General features: G+C 38.3%; 1 protein-coding gene across 14 annotated transcripts in view; it reads left to right on the top strand.

Annotated features, from left to right (window-relative positions):
- Positions 1-16,873, top strand: part of DLG2 (discs large MAGUK scaffold protein 2) — a 1,026,767-nt gene that overhangs the window by 3,261 nt on the left and 1,006,633 nt on the right. For all 14 annotated transcript variants that reach the window (XM_030042410.1, XM_030042403.1, XM_030042402.1 and 11 more), the window contains exon 3: positions 14,861-14,992. In XM_030042410.1, coding sequence (XP_029898270.1) covers positions 14,861-14,992 — 132 coding nt within the window. The remainder of the gene's footprint in view (positions 1-14,860; positions 14,993-16,873) is intronic.

Here is a 16,873-nt window from a genome sequence, read left to right as displayed (position 1 = left end):
AGTTTAAGTCTTAATCCTGAATTAGGTGATTTACACTGAGGATGTTTCTGTGCTGTTTAGCTGTAATTCAGTTTCAAAATAGTTGCTGCGGTGTTTTGGGGGTGAAATCTTATGGGCTCCTTTGTGCAGGAAGTTAGACTGGCAATCATAGCGGTCCCCTCTGGCCTTAAAAATCTGTGGATTTCCTTTTTGTTTCAAGACAGTCTGGGTCAGTCTTAATGTACATCAAGGCTTTAATTTCTTCTTCTGTTTTATGAGGATATGTATTTTGACAATTTTAAAATATAAACTCAAGAGACCCAAATATCTTCCTTGAAATACTTTAAACTGTCACATCAGTCAGTGCACTGAAGTTGCCAGTGTGATTGTATTTGAGTATTAAAGGGATATTGTTAAAAATGTATTTGAGCATGTAAATTGCAGGATTAAAAATGTTAGCGAATCAGCAACTGTTATTATTTTGAATGACTTAATTTGTCTAGTTCATGCAATAGACTTTAACTTTCTAAACGTAATTAAAAGCATGCTGGCAACTTGAAACATACTACCCTTTTAAAAAAAATCTGCTATTGTTACAAGTAATCCCTGCTACTCCAATGAATATTAGGGAGATTGAGGGGATTTTTCTCTGGTTTTTTTTCCCCATTTATTTGCTTTATGCTTTTGACAGCACTTTGTGTCTAACTAGTTTCGTATTTCTGTTCTCCTTTTCTGGTCTTATGTATTTGGGAGTTCATGTCTACTGTCTTTCCCACCCATGCCATCTGTAGAAATCTCTGTGGGATACTCTCTTCTAGGCTGTGCAGAAGCATGTATTTCAATGGCAACATTAAGGACAGGATTATCCCTCTCCCTTTCAGCAACTTCTCTATGTGTTGCTATTTTGGATTTGATCAAAATATTCTCCTAAAATCAGTATTGAGACAGAGTAACCTGTAAAAACAAGTTCTAAAATATCCTGATATTTATCACTGGAAGTTGTTAGCAAACACTGCTTGCTTTGGCATTGATTGGTTCTGGGTCTTTCTAAAGAACAGTGAATGCATTTGGAGAATTTGCCTTTGAAAGAGCTCTCATCCAGTACTGGTCTTCCAATTTCACATAGCTTTGGACATAATTACACCTTACCTTACGGCTTGATACGATGTCTGCCATCTTGCTTTTAAAAGTCTAGGCCTGTTTAGTCAGGAAAACAATAGTTTCCTTAATAGTAAAAAACATGTAACTTCGAGGAAGCACTGATTTCTTATGGATGTGGCAAAAAAGGCTTGCACCTGGTTTTGGTTGTGTTTGTGCCAGTATGTGATTGCCCTTGCCTGATGTGCTAGAGTGAAAAGATTCTGTTTTCTCACTTCATTCTGGAGGAAACTAAGGCTCCACATTCCCAACAATATTCACAGAGTTGGCATGCTTGCTGTCAGTCTCGGAAAACAAACAAACAAAAAAAGCAAGGCTGGAAAGGGAGAACGGAGTACCCTGCAGGCACTGAATGTGCTCCAGTTAGATAAGGGGCGAGACACTGTATGGATTATTGCACTGCTGCTGCATGTTTGAGCAAATGGCTATTCTCTTTGGCTTTTGGTTGCTCATCTTTCACTTAAGTACACTTAAAATTTTAAATCAAACCAGACATTTGATTTCGGTTACAAAATTGTTTGTTGGACAGTGCCATTTAGAGACGATATGGGATGAACAAATTTGAGAAGCAAATAAATTCATTATTTTCACTTAATTTTTACTTTACTTTCACAAACAAACTAGGATATGTTTGAATACAAGTATTCATAACAAATTTATGGAACTTCTTGAGGAAAGCTTGTCTTCAAAGTGAAATAATACAACCATACAGAAGAAGTGAAGTCCGGTTACTAAGTGAAGTCAGGTTTTTGTGTGTTTTTAAATGTCTTCCTCCCTCCCTGAGTTACTTAGCGGAGTTGATTTCTGTTAATTGTAAGGGACTATATTTAGATCTGTAATTGCATGTATTTTGGATTCATCTACGGAATAGTTAAGAGCATAAGATGTTACTGTAATTCATTCATGTCTTTCACAGTGATGGAAAGAACTAATTAAATCCATGCTCCTCTGTGATGGAGACCAGATTCCAGTTTTGGAGCCCTGCTTGTGATTCACATGGAGATGGCAGGAACCCCCACATCTAGATGCCCGGCTGCACATGTGCTTCTAGACTAACGCTGTCACTGTCTTTACACATCTAGCTATGTCTAGGCGGTAGCAGATACTTGAATGTTGGGATTTACACTGCCCTAATCCCACTTGCCATCCCTGAGAGTGAGAGGAATTATATCTTTAGCCAGGTGAAACCTGTGGGCTGCTATTACTATATTGACTCACTCCACCTTGTAGCCAGTTTATAAAGGCATGCTGATTCTGTTTGTCGTGGAATAACTTTTTTCATCATACCTCTTATATGAAGAAATGTTTTCAAGGACATGTTTTATTAAGCACATCAATGTCAATTCAAAAGTCTTAGTCTGATCCCATGTGGACTACTTTTGTGCCATTTAGAAGAATCTGACAGATATGCTTTATGAAATGCTAGGTTTTGTAGTGGTAATGCTAACTTTAAGTGGCTGGTCTGTTGAAAAGAGGGGGTCTAAACTACTTGACAGGAACTTTTAAAGCAAAGTTCATAAAGGACCAGACAAAGCTAGCTCCCATTAACGCATTGGAGTTCTTCATGCCCCAAATCTCTTTAAAACTGGCAACTTCTTTTTGGGTAACAAAATTTAAATTTAGGATCATAACTTTTTGTGCTCGAAAATCTTAGTGAATGTGGTTGTAGGCTCTGTACAGTTACAGCAGGAAATCCAGCATGTATTAGAGATTTTTGTTTCCCTTTTACTTCTAATAAGTCATTGGTATTACAGGCTTTTTGTCCTTTCAATTGCTGGATAAGTATTCTCAAATAAGTACGTGGCTAAAAGGCCACATTTTTCACTCCAAGTTTTGTTCAACTACCTCTCAGTTTTTAGAGTGAATAGAATGGGAGCAGTGCAAAGTTGTAGGTTATGTTTACAGACTGGAAAGAACAATTTTAGTTTTCCAAGAGTTAAACAAACAAGTGCAGAAAATTGCTATCTGAACTTTGCTAACTTTTACCATAAAGCTTTGATTTGAAGATGCAGCTGCTTTTATGGCAGTAATCTTTTTCCAGCCATTGTTTCCTCTGTGAGAAACAGTGAGATATTTTGCACACAAAAGGACTATAGGAGCAGGCATTATAAGAACAAGTCTTTGTTATATAAATGTAGCCTGAAAATCTAAGTGGGCTCTGGACTGGAAATAGTGGAATTTATATTCTTTTTCCAGTTCTACCATTGTTCTGCTATTTGTCAGATGTTTAACGCAGATCCATCCCATTTTAGTTGCCTCACCTATGTAGGGTGCCCAGCTTGTTGTCCTGGAGGGCTGCTTTGGTCAGCAGAGAGAGATCCACCTTCAAAGGGCATTTTAACCCACCGAAGATCTGAATTGTCTTCTTGACAATTGTCATCTCTCGCCCCGTAGAGGGAACATAGGGTAACTACAGTAACTCACTTGTCTCAGTTAGATGGTGTCTCAGTCTCTCATATAAATTTTAGTGGGAAAAACATCTCCTTATCGGAGATATTTATGAGAGCTGACGTTGTGTGTTCTATAAGTGCCATAAATTAACACTATTCATTATTTTTGTGGGGAAAAAAGTGTTATAAATTATTGTACTGTCAGTCACTAGATGTGGAGGCAACCGTAGCGTTGATACAGACACAAGAGGCAGCTGTGCATCGTCTCCTCCATTCCTGTTAAGTGCATATTGCATTCAGTAGAAGTAATGGAGTCTTGCATTATAAGCATATTTTTTTCCTTTTCATTCTCTCTTCTTTATTTCTGAATTTGTTCCAGATGGCCAAGTTAGGTGTCAGAGGGTGATCACGGAGAAAAAGCTGAATTTGTAACTAGTGGCCAAATGTGATAAAAGATGATTTTGTGGTTCCTGCTTCAGCAAAATGAGAAAAATTTGCCTTACTCAGATTTGCTTCTTTTGGTCAGGTCATACCAGGTTCTTGCTTCTTACAGGTATTTTAAGGTCTGTTTCACTATGGTATCTTCTTGTATTTACTGTAGATTAAAACAGTGCCAAAACAACATCTTTATAAAAATAAAGATCATGTTTTCTTTTGCCATATTGGTCCCAGAAACAGCCACCTGATGGGTGATGACAGTAGTAACCAACATACAGAATATGAGAAGAAACCATTTGCTTTTAATGGCTGTGGTCCAGAGGAGCTTTTGGTGGCATTAAACTCTCTCTGCCAGGACAAGTTAGTGCAAATGCCCTTAAGTCTGTCTTCAGTTTTGGGATGAAGAGGTCAATGCTTCCTTCAAAACACATTTATCAGGGAATTGAATCATGTAGACTTTCCTGGAAAGAGGGAATCTGGACAATTTATGGTTTTACAAACAGAAACCAATTTTTTATATTTTACAGTGCTTTTCTCTCCCCTGGCTGTATGGCATATATCGCATTATGCTGTAGTGGAATAACTGAAGTCACCTGCCAATTCAGTCCTAGGTGTTGTGCACTATAGCAATGCTGCCTTGCCGATGGATGCCTGCTGAGCTGTGCTCTTAACAAGAAAAACTCAAAAGCACCACAAACAAACCCCAAACCAAACTTTGCAGATCTACAGATTCAGTTGTTTAATGTCAAATATGTAGCATTAATTTTCTGTTGTTGCCTGGAGGCACATGTTTTATTAACTCAGAGACTCTAGTATAACACAAAGGTTCTTAAATGAAAAATTCTGATGTGAATGTGAGAAAATGTAAGACCATAGTGCATATTTTGGTAATAAATAAAGGTGATTTAATCTCATTCCATTTTAGTTTTTCGCATCACTAGAAAGATATTAGTGTTACTGAATTAGATCTGAATTTTCTTAATTCCACATTGTTTTCTTTCATGTGATGTAATACTTATTTTGTATGAGTTTTGAAGTTATTTATTCCTGAACAGACATCTTTGTGTTAGCTTTCTGTCTCATTCCAATTTTCACATTTATGTTAATTTTGATGTTGGATGTTCTCTTAAAGCAAAAAAAACCCCCCAAACCACACAGCAGCTGTATTAAGTGTATAACTCCTAGTTTTTGCTCTTGCAACTACACATCAAGTTCCACTAGTTTTGTGTATTACATACAATTAGATTGTAAGCTCTTCAAAGCAGGGCTCTTTAATAATTTTACACTGTTAAGATGCCAATTTACGTTTATTCTGCTGCATAAATAAGAGGTTTTCATTTGGTGCTACATCATTTTGAGGGTTTGTGGCTTCATTTTTCATTCTGTCTTCATATTTGCATTGTTGATTTAATATTAGCATTTGTACACCTAGATTTTAACATTGTGACACTTGAAAGGCAGAAACAAGAAGTTCAGGTGAAGCTACTTGTATTTGCAGAATTTCTGTAGTTTTAGAAGGAGTCTCAGGGCCCCAGAATCTGCTCGCTCTAGTGTTTGAGACATAAACAGCCTGTGTAGCCAGGGCACAAAATTTGAGAAAGGATCACTGATGAGCAGGCCCCACATTACCGTCAACACCGCTGGGAAAAAAGAGCTCGCTCTAAAAAAGGAACGGCCCTGGTGGGATGAGCAGCTGATGGCAGCAGTTGCTAAAGCCCTTCGGTGGTCCCTGAAAAGAAGTGATGTGGTAGGAAGAATCCAGGTCCCAGAGCGAGCCACTGATAATGAAGCAATAAGTGGACTCTTCCTTATTATGGTAAAGCGTGGCACTTGAAATGAACAGATTATACACTAAATACCAAGTATTTTTTCAAGATTTAATTGTAGTTTACAGGATGGGGTGAGTAGAGGAGGGATATCTGTGGGATTGCAGGAGTCAGATGTTCCCATCTGGGGGCACTGAAGCAGGAATGCAGTTTGGTTTTCAAGATGCTTTCTGACAAGCAGAAATGCTGGAGAAAAGTTTGTAATTTATGCTGAGCCAGTCACTAACTGATCTTTATATAGTTATCCTATTCCTTGAGTAAATACAGTTAGTCAAGTTTAAAGGAATATATTTAAAACTAAAGAATATGTAAGGGTGGCAGTTTAACAGAATAGATGTATGGTTACGTGTAAAATCAAGCGTGAAGATACTTGGACAACAAACTTGTCGCAGCTAATCATCATTGATAACTGAAATTTTTCTTAAGGAACCAGTTTTCCTTAAAGTAAATTAGGCAAAAAGTCTGATTCTTAACAAACAAGCAAAAAAAGAACGCTAGCATTCTTTTATTATCATTGCTTCCCTGGTCATTTGTGTGTGTGTATTGTCTTCCATAAAGCTGCTGGTACTTCTGCCCAGCTTCACCCACCAGTCAGTGTTCTGTGGCATTACTGGGTCTTCAGCCGGAGTTTAGAGGTTGTGCTTTAAGATAAATTTAATTCCAGAAAAGAGAATAAGAGGCTTTGGAAATGTAAACCGGATAAAAAAGTTGCAGGGGCTGGAACTGTTTAGCCTGGGAAAAAGGAGACTGAGCAGGGGATCAACATGACAAGTCACACAATATAGAAGAGGCTGTAAAGGGAATAATGGTGGTTTGGTTTCCACATCGACATCTGGAGGACAAGAAGTAGTTGTCCTGATTTATAACAAAAAAGATGGAAATTATGTAGTAGAAAAAAACCGCTGGAACCTTCAAGCACTGAGCATTTAGCCCTCTTCCTAGCATCATCTGCACAAATCAGCGTTCTGTAACAGGAGACTGCTGTGCGACTTCTGCTGTTTGGTTGAACCTCTTGCACTAGCTGTTCGGAGCAGAGACCTGCAGTAACACAGCTGCATGTTAACACCGATCAGTGCAGAGCTGCCTGTCCTTACTCTAGTCCAGTTTCCCTTGGCATTTGGATGCCTGCTTTCCTCTTAATATACCTGAGCATATAATATTGCCTTGTTTTATGAAATTTGCTGTTGTACTTGCATAGCAGTTCTCACAGAATATCTGGCCCATTTCTTAGCTGCTAACAGCATAAAGGTCTAGAATAACATCGCTTCGCAACTAAACTGTTCCTAAATTTGTGTGTTGCAGGAAAGCAGTCTGTGCAGAGAATTCACCAAGGCTACAGTTCATTTAGGGGTGTTGCACTTCTTACAGTTAACGGAGAGCGAGGGCAACTCAGAATGCAACGGTAACTTTAAATATCATTCCTTGAAGGAGTCTCTCCACTAGCCCAAGACTAATCTTCACAGACCATGTGTCAGTCTCCTCTGTATGCTGATCTGGTTCCTAGAAGCTGAAACCCCAGAAATAAGCCTGCCTGGTAATCCCTTAAATGATGAACCCTCCTTTTTCTGTCCCCTCGTTTTCCCTAGCAGGACAGAAGATGGGTTTGGGTGTCATGCATACTCTCAGGAGCTGTTATTTTTAACCCTTTTGTTTATTTGTTGTGAGTGCTTATCACACTGGGTGATAGTATTTGTCACATACGTAATGCCTTATGTTTCCTCAAGGTTGCATAACCCATATGTTGCCTTTTCTTGATAGTTCATTAAAGTCCTATTGCGGATATGAAGGCCCCAAGATGCTGAGAGCTTACTGGTTTGTACAGGGCCACAGATTCCCTGTCTGCTTTCCCTCTGTGCGATCTGCTAGATTAAGTTGCGTCTCATATTGTTGTTTATATGTAAATATTTTATGATTGTCATTTGTCTAATAGTTCTCAAGCCTTTTGAAGCATTGGCGCCTACAGCTTGTGTTTTTCTCAACCATCTTAGTGTACTGTTTCTTGTATGTCTTTCTAAAATTTGACTGGTTTACACCTCCTCTGTGTGTACAGAGCATTGCATATTAACAGGATTTATTCCTCTGTGTTTGCTGTTGTGTGTGAAGATTAAGAAAGGTAAATGAGTTACTGACGGCTTTGGCTTGGATCAGTGCTGAGGCAGGTTGCCTGGAAATTTCTTATAAACTACTGCATCCCCTCTAGTTGATCTATAACAACTCATTTTAATTTTTTGAGCTTTCCAGAGTGGAGGATCAAATCAAGAAATCTTAAAATAATTGAGGCAGGGAACAGCGTTTGCTCAGACCTCTGGCTCTTTTGTCAGTGGTCATCTGAACAAAGGTGTAAACTCCCCAAACGTAAAGGTAGTTTTTGAGATCCTTTTCTTCTGAAGTTATCAAAGTTCACTGAGAAAATTTCATCGCTCTCTTTCCTGGTGCTCTGATTGCATTTCTCACTTCTATTTTGGCTGCTGTGTTTTTCCTCCCCCATTCCTCATGCCTTTTCCAGCTTCAGTGCCCTACATTTTCCTAGTTCTGGTTGTCCAAAAGCAGGAAAGGGTCTCCTGAAATGCGTTGGCATGTTTTTCTTTAAAAAGTCACCTATGCCACAGACTTCTCAAGTCAGAAAATGCTCCCTCTTAGGAAAGGGAGCAGATACAATTAGAAAAAAAAAGAACAAAATAAAACCCTCCATCTTATCAACTCAGTTAGGGTTAGATCTCAACTAATGTTAAACATCTCTCACTGATGAAATAATATTTTTCATTTAAGTCAACATTTTTCCATAATGTTGCACCGCGGAAGTCTTTTCGTTCCCAAACTGTGATGCCAATGGGAGGAAAGAAATGCAAATATGATCCTAAACTTAGCAGCAGACTCTTGCAGGCTTGGTGTTCCCTGAGAGGCAGTGGCTGCCTGATACGACCTTGTGCTGCTGCTGGGCACTCTTAACCAGCTGACTGTGATTTCTTGCACAAAGCAGAAGTTTCCAGTTCTTGCTGAGTTTGGAATCGTATTTCTTTTTTTTTGTCTCCATCTTCTGAGCTACCTTGCTTCGTAGCAGGAGTTGGGTGACAGGTTCATACCCCTGTGGAAGGCAGCAGCAGCTCTCAGCAGACTCGCAGCTGCTCGAAGCACAGCAATTTGTCCACAAAACCAGTGGCTGGTCCTGGCCAGTATTGTATACAGGTCCATATAGAGTTTGGCCTATATGGCTTGACTGTGGGCAGAAGGAGCTCTAAGGGATGGGAAATAGGTACAGCATCTGCCTGAATTATGTGGTGCTGCTATCCTCTGATTCTTTACTTTGAGCCATCATCATTCAACATACCCTGGTTTGAGGAGTTTTGAAAGTGGAGCTTCTTGGAGGCTGGTTTTGAATCAGTTTTATCTTTCTCATATAGATTCAATTAATCCTGTTAGTCAAATCTTTTCCAATTTAATTATTGAAATTTGTAGATATTCCTAAATTATCTTCAGATCGAATACATTTAGTTCATCTAAAGGATAAATGGTTTGAATAACATCTGGGAGATATTTAAGAAAACATTTCCAGTGTCCTGTAGCTGTTCCCATAGGCATCATGTTGTGTGAAGTGCCGTGTGCGGGCATGGCTGTGTCATCCTCTGTCCCGTATGAAGGCACAGTACGTATCAAAGACTTTTTAATCAACACAACTGTCTCCATACTAGCAGCGCTGCAGTGCTTCAACTCTACCAGTACCATACTTGAAATGCTGCAGTAAGTGTAGTTAGATGAACGCAAATGGCATGTAAGTGAAGTCCAATCGTGCGGCCTTCAAGCAAGCGCAACTGCCAGGAGTATTTATATTTTGCTTAAGTAAATAGTTGAACATTGGGTCTACAGGGTCAAACTAATGTACAGGTATTTCAGAGTACACCATGGAGCTTGTTGCCCTGTAGTGCTGCAGCTGTGTAGTTGTTCAGACCAGTGTAAAGTGTACTTAAAATAATGACGTTTTGATTTCACAGCATTTACGTGCTTTTCTTTACTCATTCGGCAGTTGTATGGGTGTCCTTACAAGCACCGTGCACCTGCACCATGTTAAGCGCGTAACTCAGTTTTTGTATACGTAACTCCCATAAGATTTCGGGTCACCTAAACGCATTCATGTAATCAAAAGCAGAGTGCCTGTTACACTCTTACTGAAAAAACTGAAGCTCAATTTTTTCTGTCTCCTTGCCTGTATGGAGTTTTAGTGATTCTAAAATGTGCTTGCAAAAAATGAGAGCATGGCAAAGACGCAGAAAGAAACCAGAAGATGAAGGGAATGCTTCTGCTTTAAGGTACTGGTTAGTATTGCAAGTGGCATCCAGGTCTCAGATACAGACCCTGAGAAGTAGCTAAGGTAGAATTGATTTTGGCATAATTTTATCAAAGTAAATGATAAAATAATTGCAGAATTTCCTTTCTTGCTTTTAAATATGTGACATTTAGCCTTTCATATGTGTAGCGTACATTTTAAGAGCAATGCTTTAGGAAACAATTTTTTATTGGTGAGAATTCAATTTCTCCTGATATATAGTATACATTACTCTGTACCTGCTTGTATGTATGGCTTCATTTCTTGTTGACAGTGTCCCTGGAAAACTTTTTGTCTAGAAGTTATACAGAAGCTACATTTTGTTAAAATATAACTTGGGTTGTATTAACAATGCATTTTCTATATAATTTTATTATTTGTTTCGTCAGACGTATAAGCGTTGCCCCAACAGATTTTTTGGCTCTATAGTGTAACTGTCTACTTATGGAGCTTTAAAAATCTACAATACATAAAAGTGCGCCTATAAAGTGTGGGGACTATAAAGTGTGGATTATTCTCTAATGATCCCATCTAAAATAACTCCAAGGAAAGGATTTGCCTGGTTTTGATTCTTATACAGATCAATACATTACATTAAGCCGAGACTCATTCTGTACAAGAAAAAATACATAATTTCTTGGGTGGTAGAACTTTAGATTGTTTGAGGGAGGAAAAAGTTTTCCAAAGAAATCCAATAAGCAAAGTTACTGATCTACAGCTTTGTTTCAGTATCATGTATCTCTGGTTTGTTGTATTGTAGCAATTGCCCATTCCCCAGTCAGTAACATAAACCACAAACGTTTATGAACTGGTTAAAAAATTATGGAGTGATAAAGCAGTAAAATTTACAGAATTGTTAGTTAGTTTGGATTAACTGATAACCTCTTGGACAAGATACTGTAGGACCATAAAAGGTTGAAGAAATTTTTCTTATTTTTGTATTAAGATGTTTTGAGTATGATTTATTTAAACAAAAAAGTAATGCATATACTGTCCAGCATACATGTGAGTTTTTGTAGGACTGTATCTTCTGAATGGTTCTTGTCAAAGTCATCTTTCAAAGCCAATAGGATCAATTTAAAAATAGTGTCATAATATGCAAAGAAACAGTAAGAAAAACTAGAACTATGTCCAGTAGACCTCATGGGACACAGCTGATACTGACTTTTCAGTAGTCTTTTGTTAGCAGACAAAGGACCTACTCAGGATCAACACGGAGGCTCACAGCTTAGGATATTAAATTGTGTGTTCAGTGGATTTGTGGTCTTGCTTGAATTTGGGTTTGGTATCAGCACTGAAGAATAATGGTACAATAGAAAAAAGATTTTTTGGTTGTATTTATGATATACTCCGACTGTAAGGTACAGGACTTATTTTGGCTGCTAAAAATTAACCGTGCGCTCCATCGGATATTGTAATCCCATACATCCAGAGATCCAGTCCTTCATGAAAACCATCGGTTCTTCTCGATGAGAAGAATGTGTGGGAATTCAGCTTCAGAAACTTTGGTTTAATTTGGGTGGCAGGGAATATGGTTCTTATTTGACTATTGTGCTGCAGTCCAGGCAGTCAATTCTTGCTGCTGAATATTATTTATGCTTTGTAGCTGTCAGACAGCCCCAAAAGGCAAAGTACTGGATGTCCTCATCTGCTTTGGGTATAACTGGGAGTTGAAGATGGTTATTATCTTGGAGAGAGTACTTGGTATTCTTCAGACATGCCATATTGTATTATTTCATATTTCTGTTTGATTGTCGTGCAGAGGTATGAATGTTGTGTGGCGGTGCTGAACACGATTATGCCCCATCATGCTAAATACTGTACAAATCCTTACGAAGATCTAGTCCCAAGTAATTTATAACCAGTAAAGTTTGTCAAAAAGGCTGAAAGTTGCTTTTTTGACAGCCTAATTAGTGCCAAAATGACTGGAGATTGGAATAGTCTCCGTAAACCCCTTGGCTTTTCAGGAGCACTCCAGTAGCAGTGGTTACATAGCCCCTTCCCCAACATGCTACAATACTCTTGGTCAAGATGTGTTTCCAGTTGATACCAGAACATCAGTGGTGGCTTTCAGCAAAAGCAGAGGCAGCCTAGGGGTGACTGGATCTCCCAGCACATGGCAAGACATCACAGGTTATTTGGAAAACTAGAGACACTGCTACCGAGTGGGATTGTGCGGGAAAAAGCTGCAACTCCATGCAGGAGCTTAGGGAGGGAGTAAAAATGAATGTATCCTATTAAAGCTAGAGAGGAAAATTAGGCAGGAAGATAATTACTTGATCTGGGATTTAGCCAGGATTTAGATTTAACACTAGAACTGTGCTCTGTTGCTGGTTGTTCAGTTTGTAGAGTTTAGGACTGTTTTGGGGTCAACCAAAAGTAGGCTTTTTTCATATTGATGAATTGAAAAATAATAATTTAAGTGAAAATAAAAACTCTGCTCATACCCCCAAAGGATGCTACTTTTTTGTAGCTGGTTTTTAAAATAAGAACCATACACTTTAGGGAAGGAAGGAGGGGGTGTCAGCACACATCATCAAGTGACTAAGAAAGAGGGAGTGGTAGGGCATCTCTGTGGTGTGGCATAGGCATTCAAATCCCATTTTCCTGATTTCTCAGATAGCCCACTTCTGAAAGTGTCCTCAGTACTGGATACTTTGCAGTGGTTTTCCACCACTCTCTGCTGCTTCAATTTAATATAAATAATCATGTATTCATTGCATATGCCTGTCTGTACTGGGGGGAAGGTGAATGCCTGATTACAACCCATGCTTTAAGTAATTATTTTATTGAGGGCAGCTGGAACTCTCAGTATATAAATGAAAGCACAGACTTACAGGTGGGTCAGACACAGTCATGAGGTGAGTGAAAGTTATGATGTGATTGGGGTTTTCAAGGCAGAAGAAGCTGAGCTCACATGTAGAACTAGTTCTTTATTCCCAACCGTTTGTTGGGAATATCCTAACCATATCCCACTTGGACCCAGAACTTTGTTTTGAGGCTGTGCTTTTAATTTGGGTGATCCATGGTGGGAACCCAGCCCAGGTGTTGTGACCTGGCCTTTAAAAGAGCTGGTCTCTCTTTCTGTAAGTGGGTCCTAAGCACACTACTGGCTTTAGGTGAAAACAAGGTAATTGCCTAAGCCTTACCTGCCGCAGGGACAGCTCCGTGGAAAGAAGGGGTTCCTCTTGGAAACTCCCCTCCAGGTGGGATTGCAGCAGGGAACTGTGAGCTCCTTCATTGTATAAATGTCTACACTGCTATAAAATGCTCCCTCATCTTCATATATATGTGATATATGCATATATTTTTATATACGTGTGTGCGCATATATGTACACATTTAAATACCATTCCTTTTTATTCATTGTGTTTTTCATTTCTCTGGTAAAATGATTGTGACCAGTCAGAATTTCTGTGAGGAGAAATAAAAGAAATTCCATCTTCATAAACATTAATAATTGATTAAATATTTCCCCTTTTTAATTTAAGAATGTTACCAACTTACAGAATACAAGTCATGTCTCTGCCCCTACTGTGAACTCCTCTAATTGTCACACCACAAGGCCCAGGCTACAGGGATCCTGTTCAAGATCCTTGGATGAACAAAGATGATCAATTTTTATATAGTAGAAAAGAAGTTTTCTTTCAGTTATTTAGAAAAAAAGAATGATAAAAGCAGTTCTGTTTTGCCTTTCCAAGCCTTTTTACAGTACTGTATTGAGTTTAATCTAACCAGGGTCTGAACCTCTCCTGGTAAAGAAGCTTGCTTTGAACTCTACTGTAAGAGATTTAGATTGAGGTACTTGTTTCACTATAATTATTAATTTGTATTTTTTTTACTGTTTGGTAATCTTATTGCAAGCTTGGTGGCAATATAATTACAAAAGTGTGTGCAAATATCTCAGTGTCATATACATATGTGTGTGGACATTTCTGTGAGCTAGTTAGGATGGGGAGAAGGAAAGGTGAAATATGATTCTCCATTTTCCTCTATTTTCTTATATGTAAGATGGTGATGTTTGGATTTCGTACAATTTTATATGTCACTCATGCTCTTGGCAAATGACTACGCAAAGATAATAGCAGCAGGAGAAACACAGCTCTGTTTCTCTGGACTCTTACAGAAAGGCTGGATTGTTACATTTGAGCCAACACATGAATGAATGTCTGCTATAAAAGTCTCATTTTTACCAAAGAGGTAGATAGCAATTTTATGTAGTGAGGGAAGAGAAAAAAAACCAACCACGCTTTTGGACACCTGCCTTTCAGATACACATTTGCTATTCAGAGACCAGAGAATTGAGTGCTGCAGATGCAAAGCAAACACTTTCATGTCTTCTCTGAATATGTTTTAAGGCCAGTTTTCCTGCATGGGTATTCATAATGGTTATTGTCTATAATTTTGTAGCTTCTGCAAATTGTAATTTGGTCCATACCCCATAGCTTCCAGCTGGTTTTGGATAAATGAAAGTTAAACACTTGTTGTAGAAGCCATTCAAAAGATCATTTTCCCTTTGCAGGGAGATCTCAGACACGCAGAAATCTTCCTGTTTTGGTGTTGGGTTAATCTCTCCATTTTGCCTATGTTGCTCACAGCATACAGCTAACGACAGAATGCAACAGCATTTGTTGTAAATCTTCCTTACGTGTGTGAACAATGCCTTTAAAAATGTGAAGTTAATATTTGAGCATTTAAATACTTTCCAGAGCCAATAAAATATTTTTTTTCTACTTGTTCATTTTTAGATACTGACCGAGCTTTAGTGCTGCTGGAAGAATACTGTAAAAAACTAAGGAAGCCAGAAGAGCAACAACTGAAAAAAGCCATCAGAAAGGTGATGGGCATCTTTAAGAGCAGCTTGTTTCAAGCACTTCTAGGTAGGTACTAATATTTAATAGTAGATGTATGTTCTTGAAAGCCAGAGCTGGGTCAGAACTAGTAACTTTCTTATTGGTCACTATTTAATTTGTATTTACAATGGAACAGCACGTTGAGATGATCCTTCCAGGTTCTCTGTGGGGAAACTCATTGTCCTGACATTTCAAAGGTATTGTCTTATTTGTAGTGTAAGAAAGAGTAACAAAAAACTCATGCAAGATAAGGGATTGAATAGTTATTCCTAAACCTTGCTGCTTTCTTTTGTTTAATGGAAGTTACTGAACCAGAGTAGGATATAACTGTTTATGCAAAGTTGAAGATGAAGCCATCTCCACACAGGTAAATGGCCAAAGTTTCATTGATTTCACTGGCACCAAGTAGCATCTGAAATCTTTGTGTCTTTTGCATTATGTTTTGTGAAAAGTGTCAGCCAAAGAAACTTGGAAATGAGTCAAGAAAAATGCTCAAGGACACAGTGAAACTTTGGCAGAACGTTCCCGTTCGTGCAATGTTGCAGTGTTCAAGTAGACGTGCTGGCATATCGCTCAGTCTTTCTTCCATTTACTTGAAGGTCCCCATTTCACCTTGTAAATGATGGTATTTGTCAAAATCAAGCACTTGGTGTTTTGGAGCTTTATATAAAATAACCTCCATAAGTTATTATATATAATGTTTTCAAGGTCATGAACGTACCCAGTTGCTGTAGCATCCCTGTTGTCCGCTGTGCCGTGCCTGTGCTGCCAGTTGATGGGAAATGGTGACAGTAACTGTGCATCGCCCTTGCTCTACCTCCCTCTGCCCTCTTGCTCGCATTGCATTGGCACCTCGGTGGTGTTTTCCTTCACAAACATCTGTACGTTTTGTGCAGAACTAGTCTGAAGGGCACATTTCTTAACACAAGCGATGTTTGTGGAAGCACACGTACCTTCAAGTTATGGTTGGTTGAAGCCAGAGTACCAATTGCGCTCATTGCAGAGCTACAATTAGTAGCAGTTAAGGAAAAATTTTGGTTATCTATCATAAAAGCACGTCATAGAAGCACATCAATACTGCACTATTACTGTAAAGGCAATGGAGGTCCAGGAAGAGTTTCAGTAATTTCTGTAGCGTTTATGAAACATGTACATTATCAGTCTCTAACATTTCCTGCAAATGGAAGTAATTAATGTCAATGCTATTTTACTTGTAATTTCTCTCACCTTCTTTAAAGTGATTAGCTTTATTTTATAAACCCTACATATTTTTTAATTGCTCTGTATTCTTCAAAAAAAGAAATAGATTCATAATTGAATGGTGTTTACCAAATAGTTATAAATAGATTTGAACTAAAGAATGAAAAAATGATGGGACGTTTCTATGTTATTTTTATGAAGATAACTATGGATATAGAAGTATGTGCTGAAGAAGTACACAAGTCACAGAAGTGACATTAGCTATACATTTACTCCTGCAGTACTTTGAAGTAATCCTTCAAAGTGTTCTAACATGTGTGCTTTGTGTGTGGCTACACTGCAATATTTGTTGATGTATTACATATGCCAGTAATGAAGATGTGATTATAGCTACATTAAGGTTGAATTCAAAGAATAAATGAAATCTTTTGATTGCCACAATAACAGGCTGAGGAGTGTAGTGTTACAGAAGCTAGATAGCATTTCAGTTTGTAGGCCTTTGGATGTCTTTTTCTTGTTCTTATATGCTTCTTTTTATAAAAGAGATTTGGGAATTGCAAGACATGTTCAAAGTCTCTCATTATTCCATTTGGTTTGCTATTTGGTTGGTCTAGATTCTGGAATAATACAAAAGAGTGACCTCTCATCAGTTTTTTAAGTGTGGTAGATGATGTTATTGCACAATCAATAATGAAGTTCTTGCATAAT

The sequence above is a fragment of the Aquila chrysaetos genome, chromosome 19 (genome assembly GCF_900496995.4).
Source record: "Aquila chrysaetos chrysaetos chromosome 19, bAquChr1.4, whole genome shotgun sequence".
NCBI classification, from domain to species: domain Eukaryota; kingdom Metazoa; phylum Chordata; class Aves; order Accipitriformes; family Accipitridae; genus Aquila; species Aquila chrysaetos.
The sequence above is the reverse complement of the archived record's forward strand: the minus strand, read 5'-3'. Positions and strand labels throughout refer to the sequence as shown.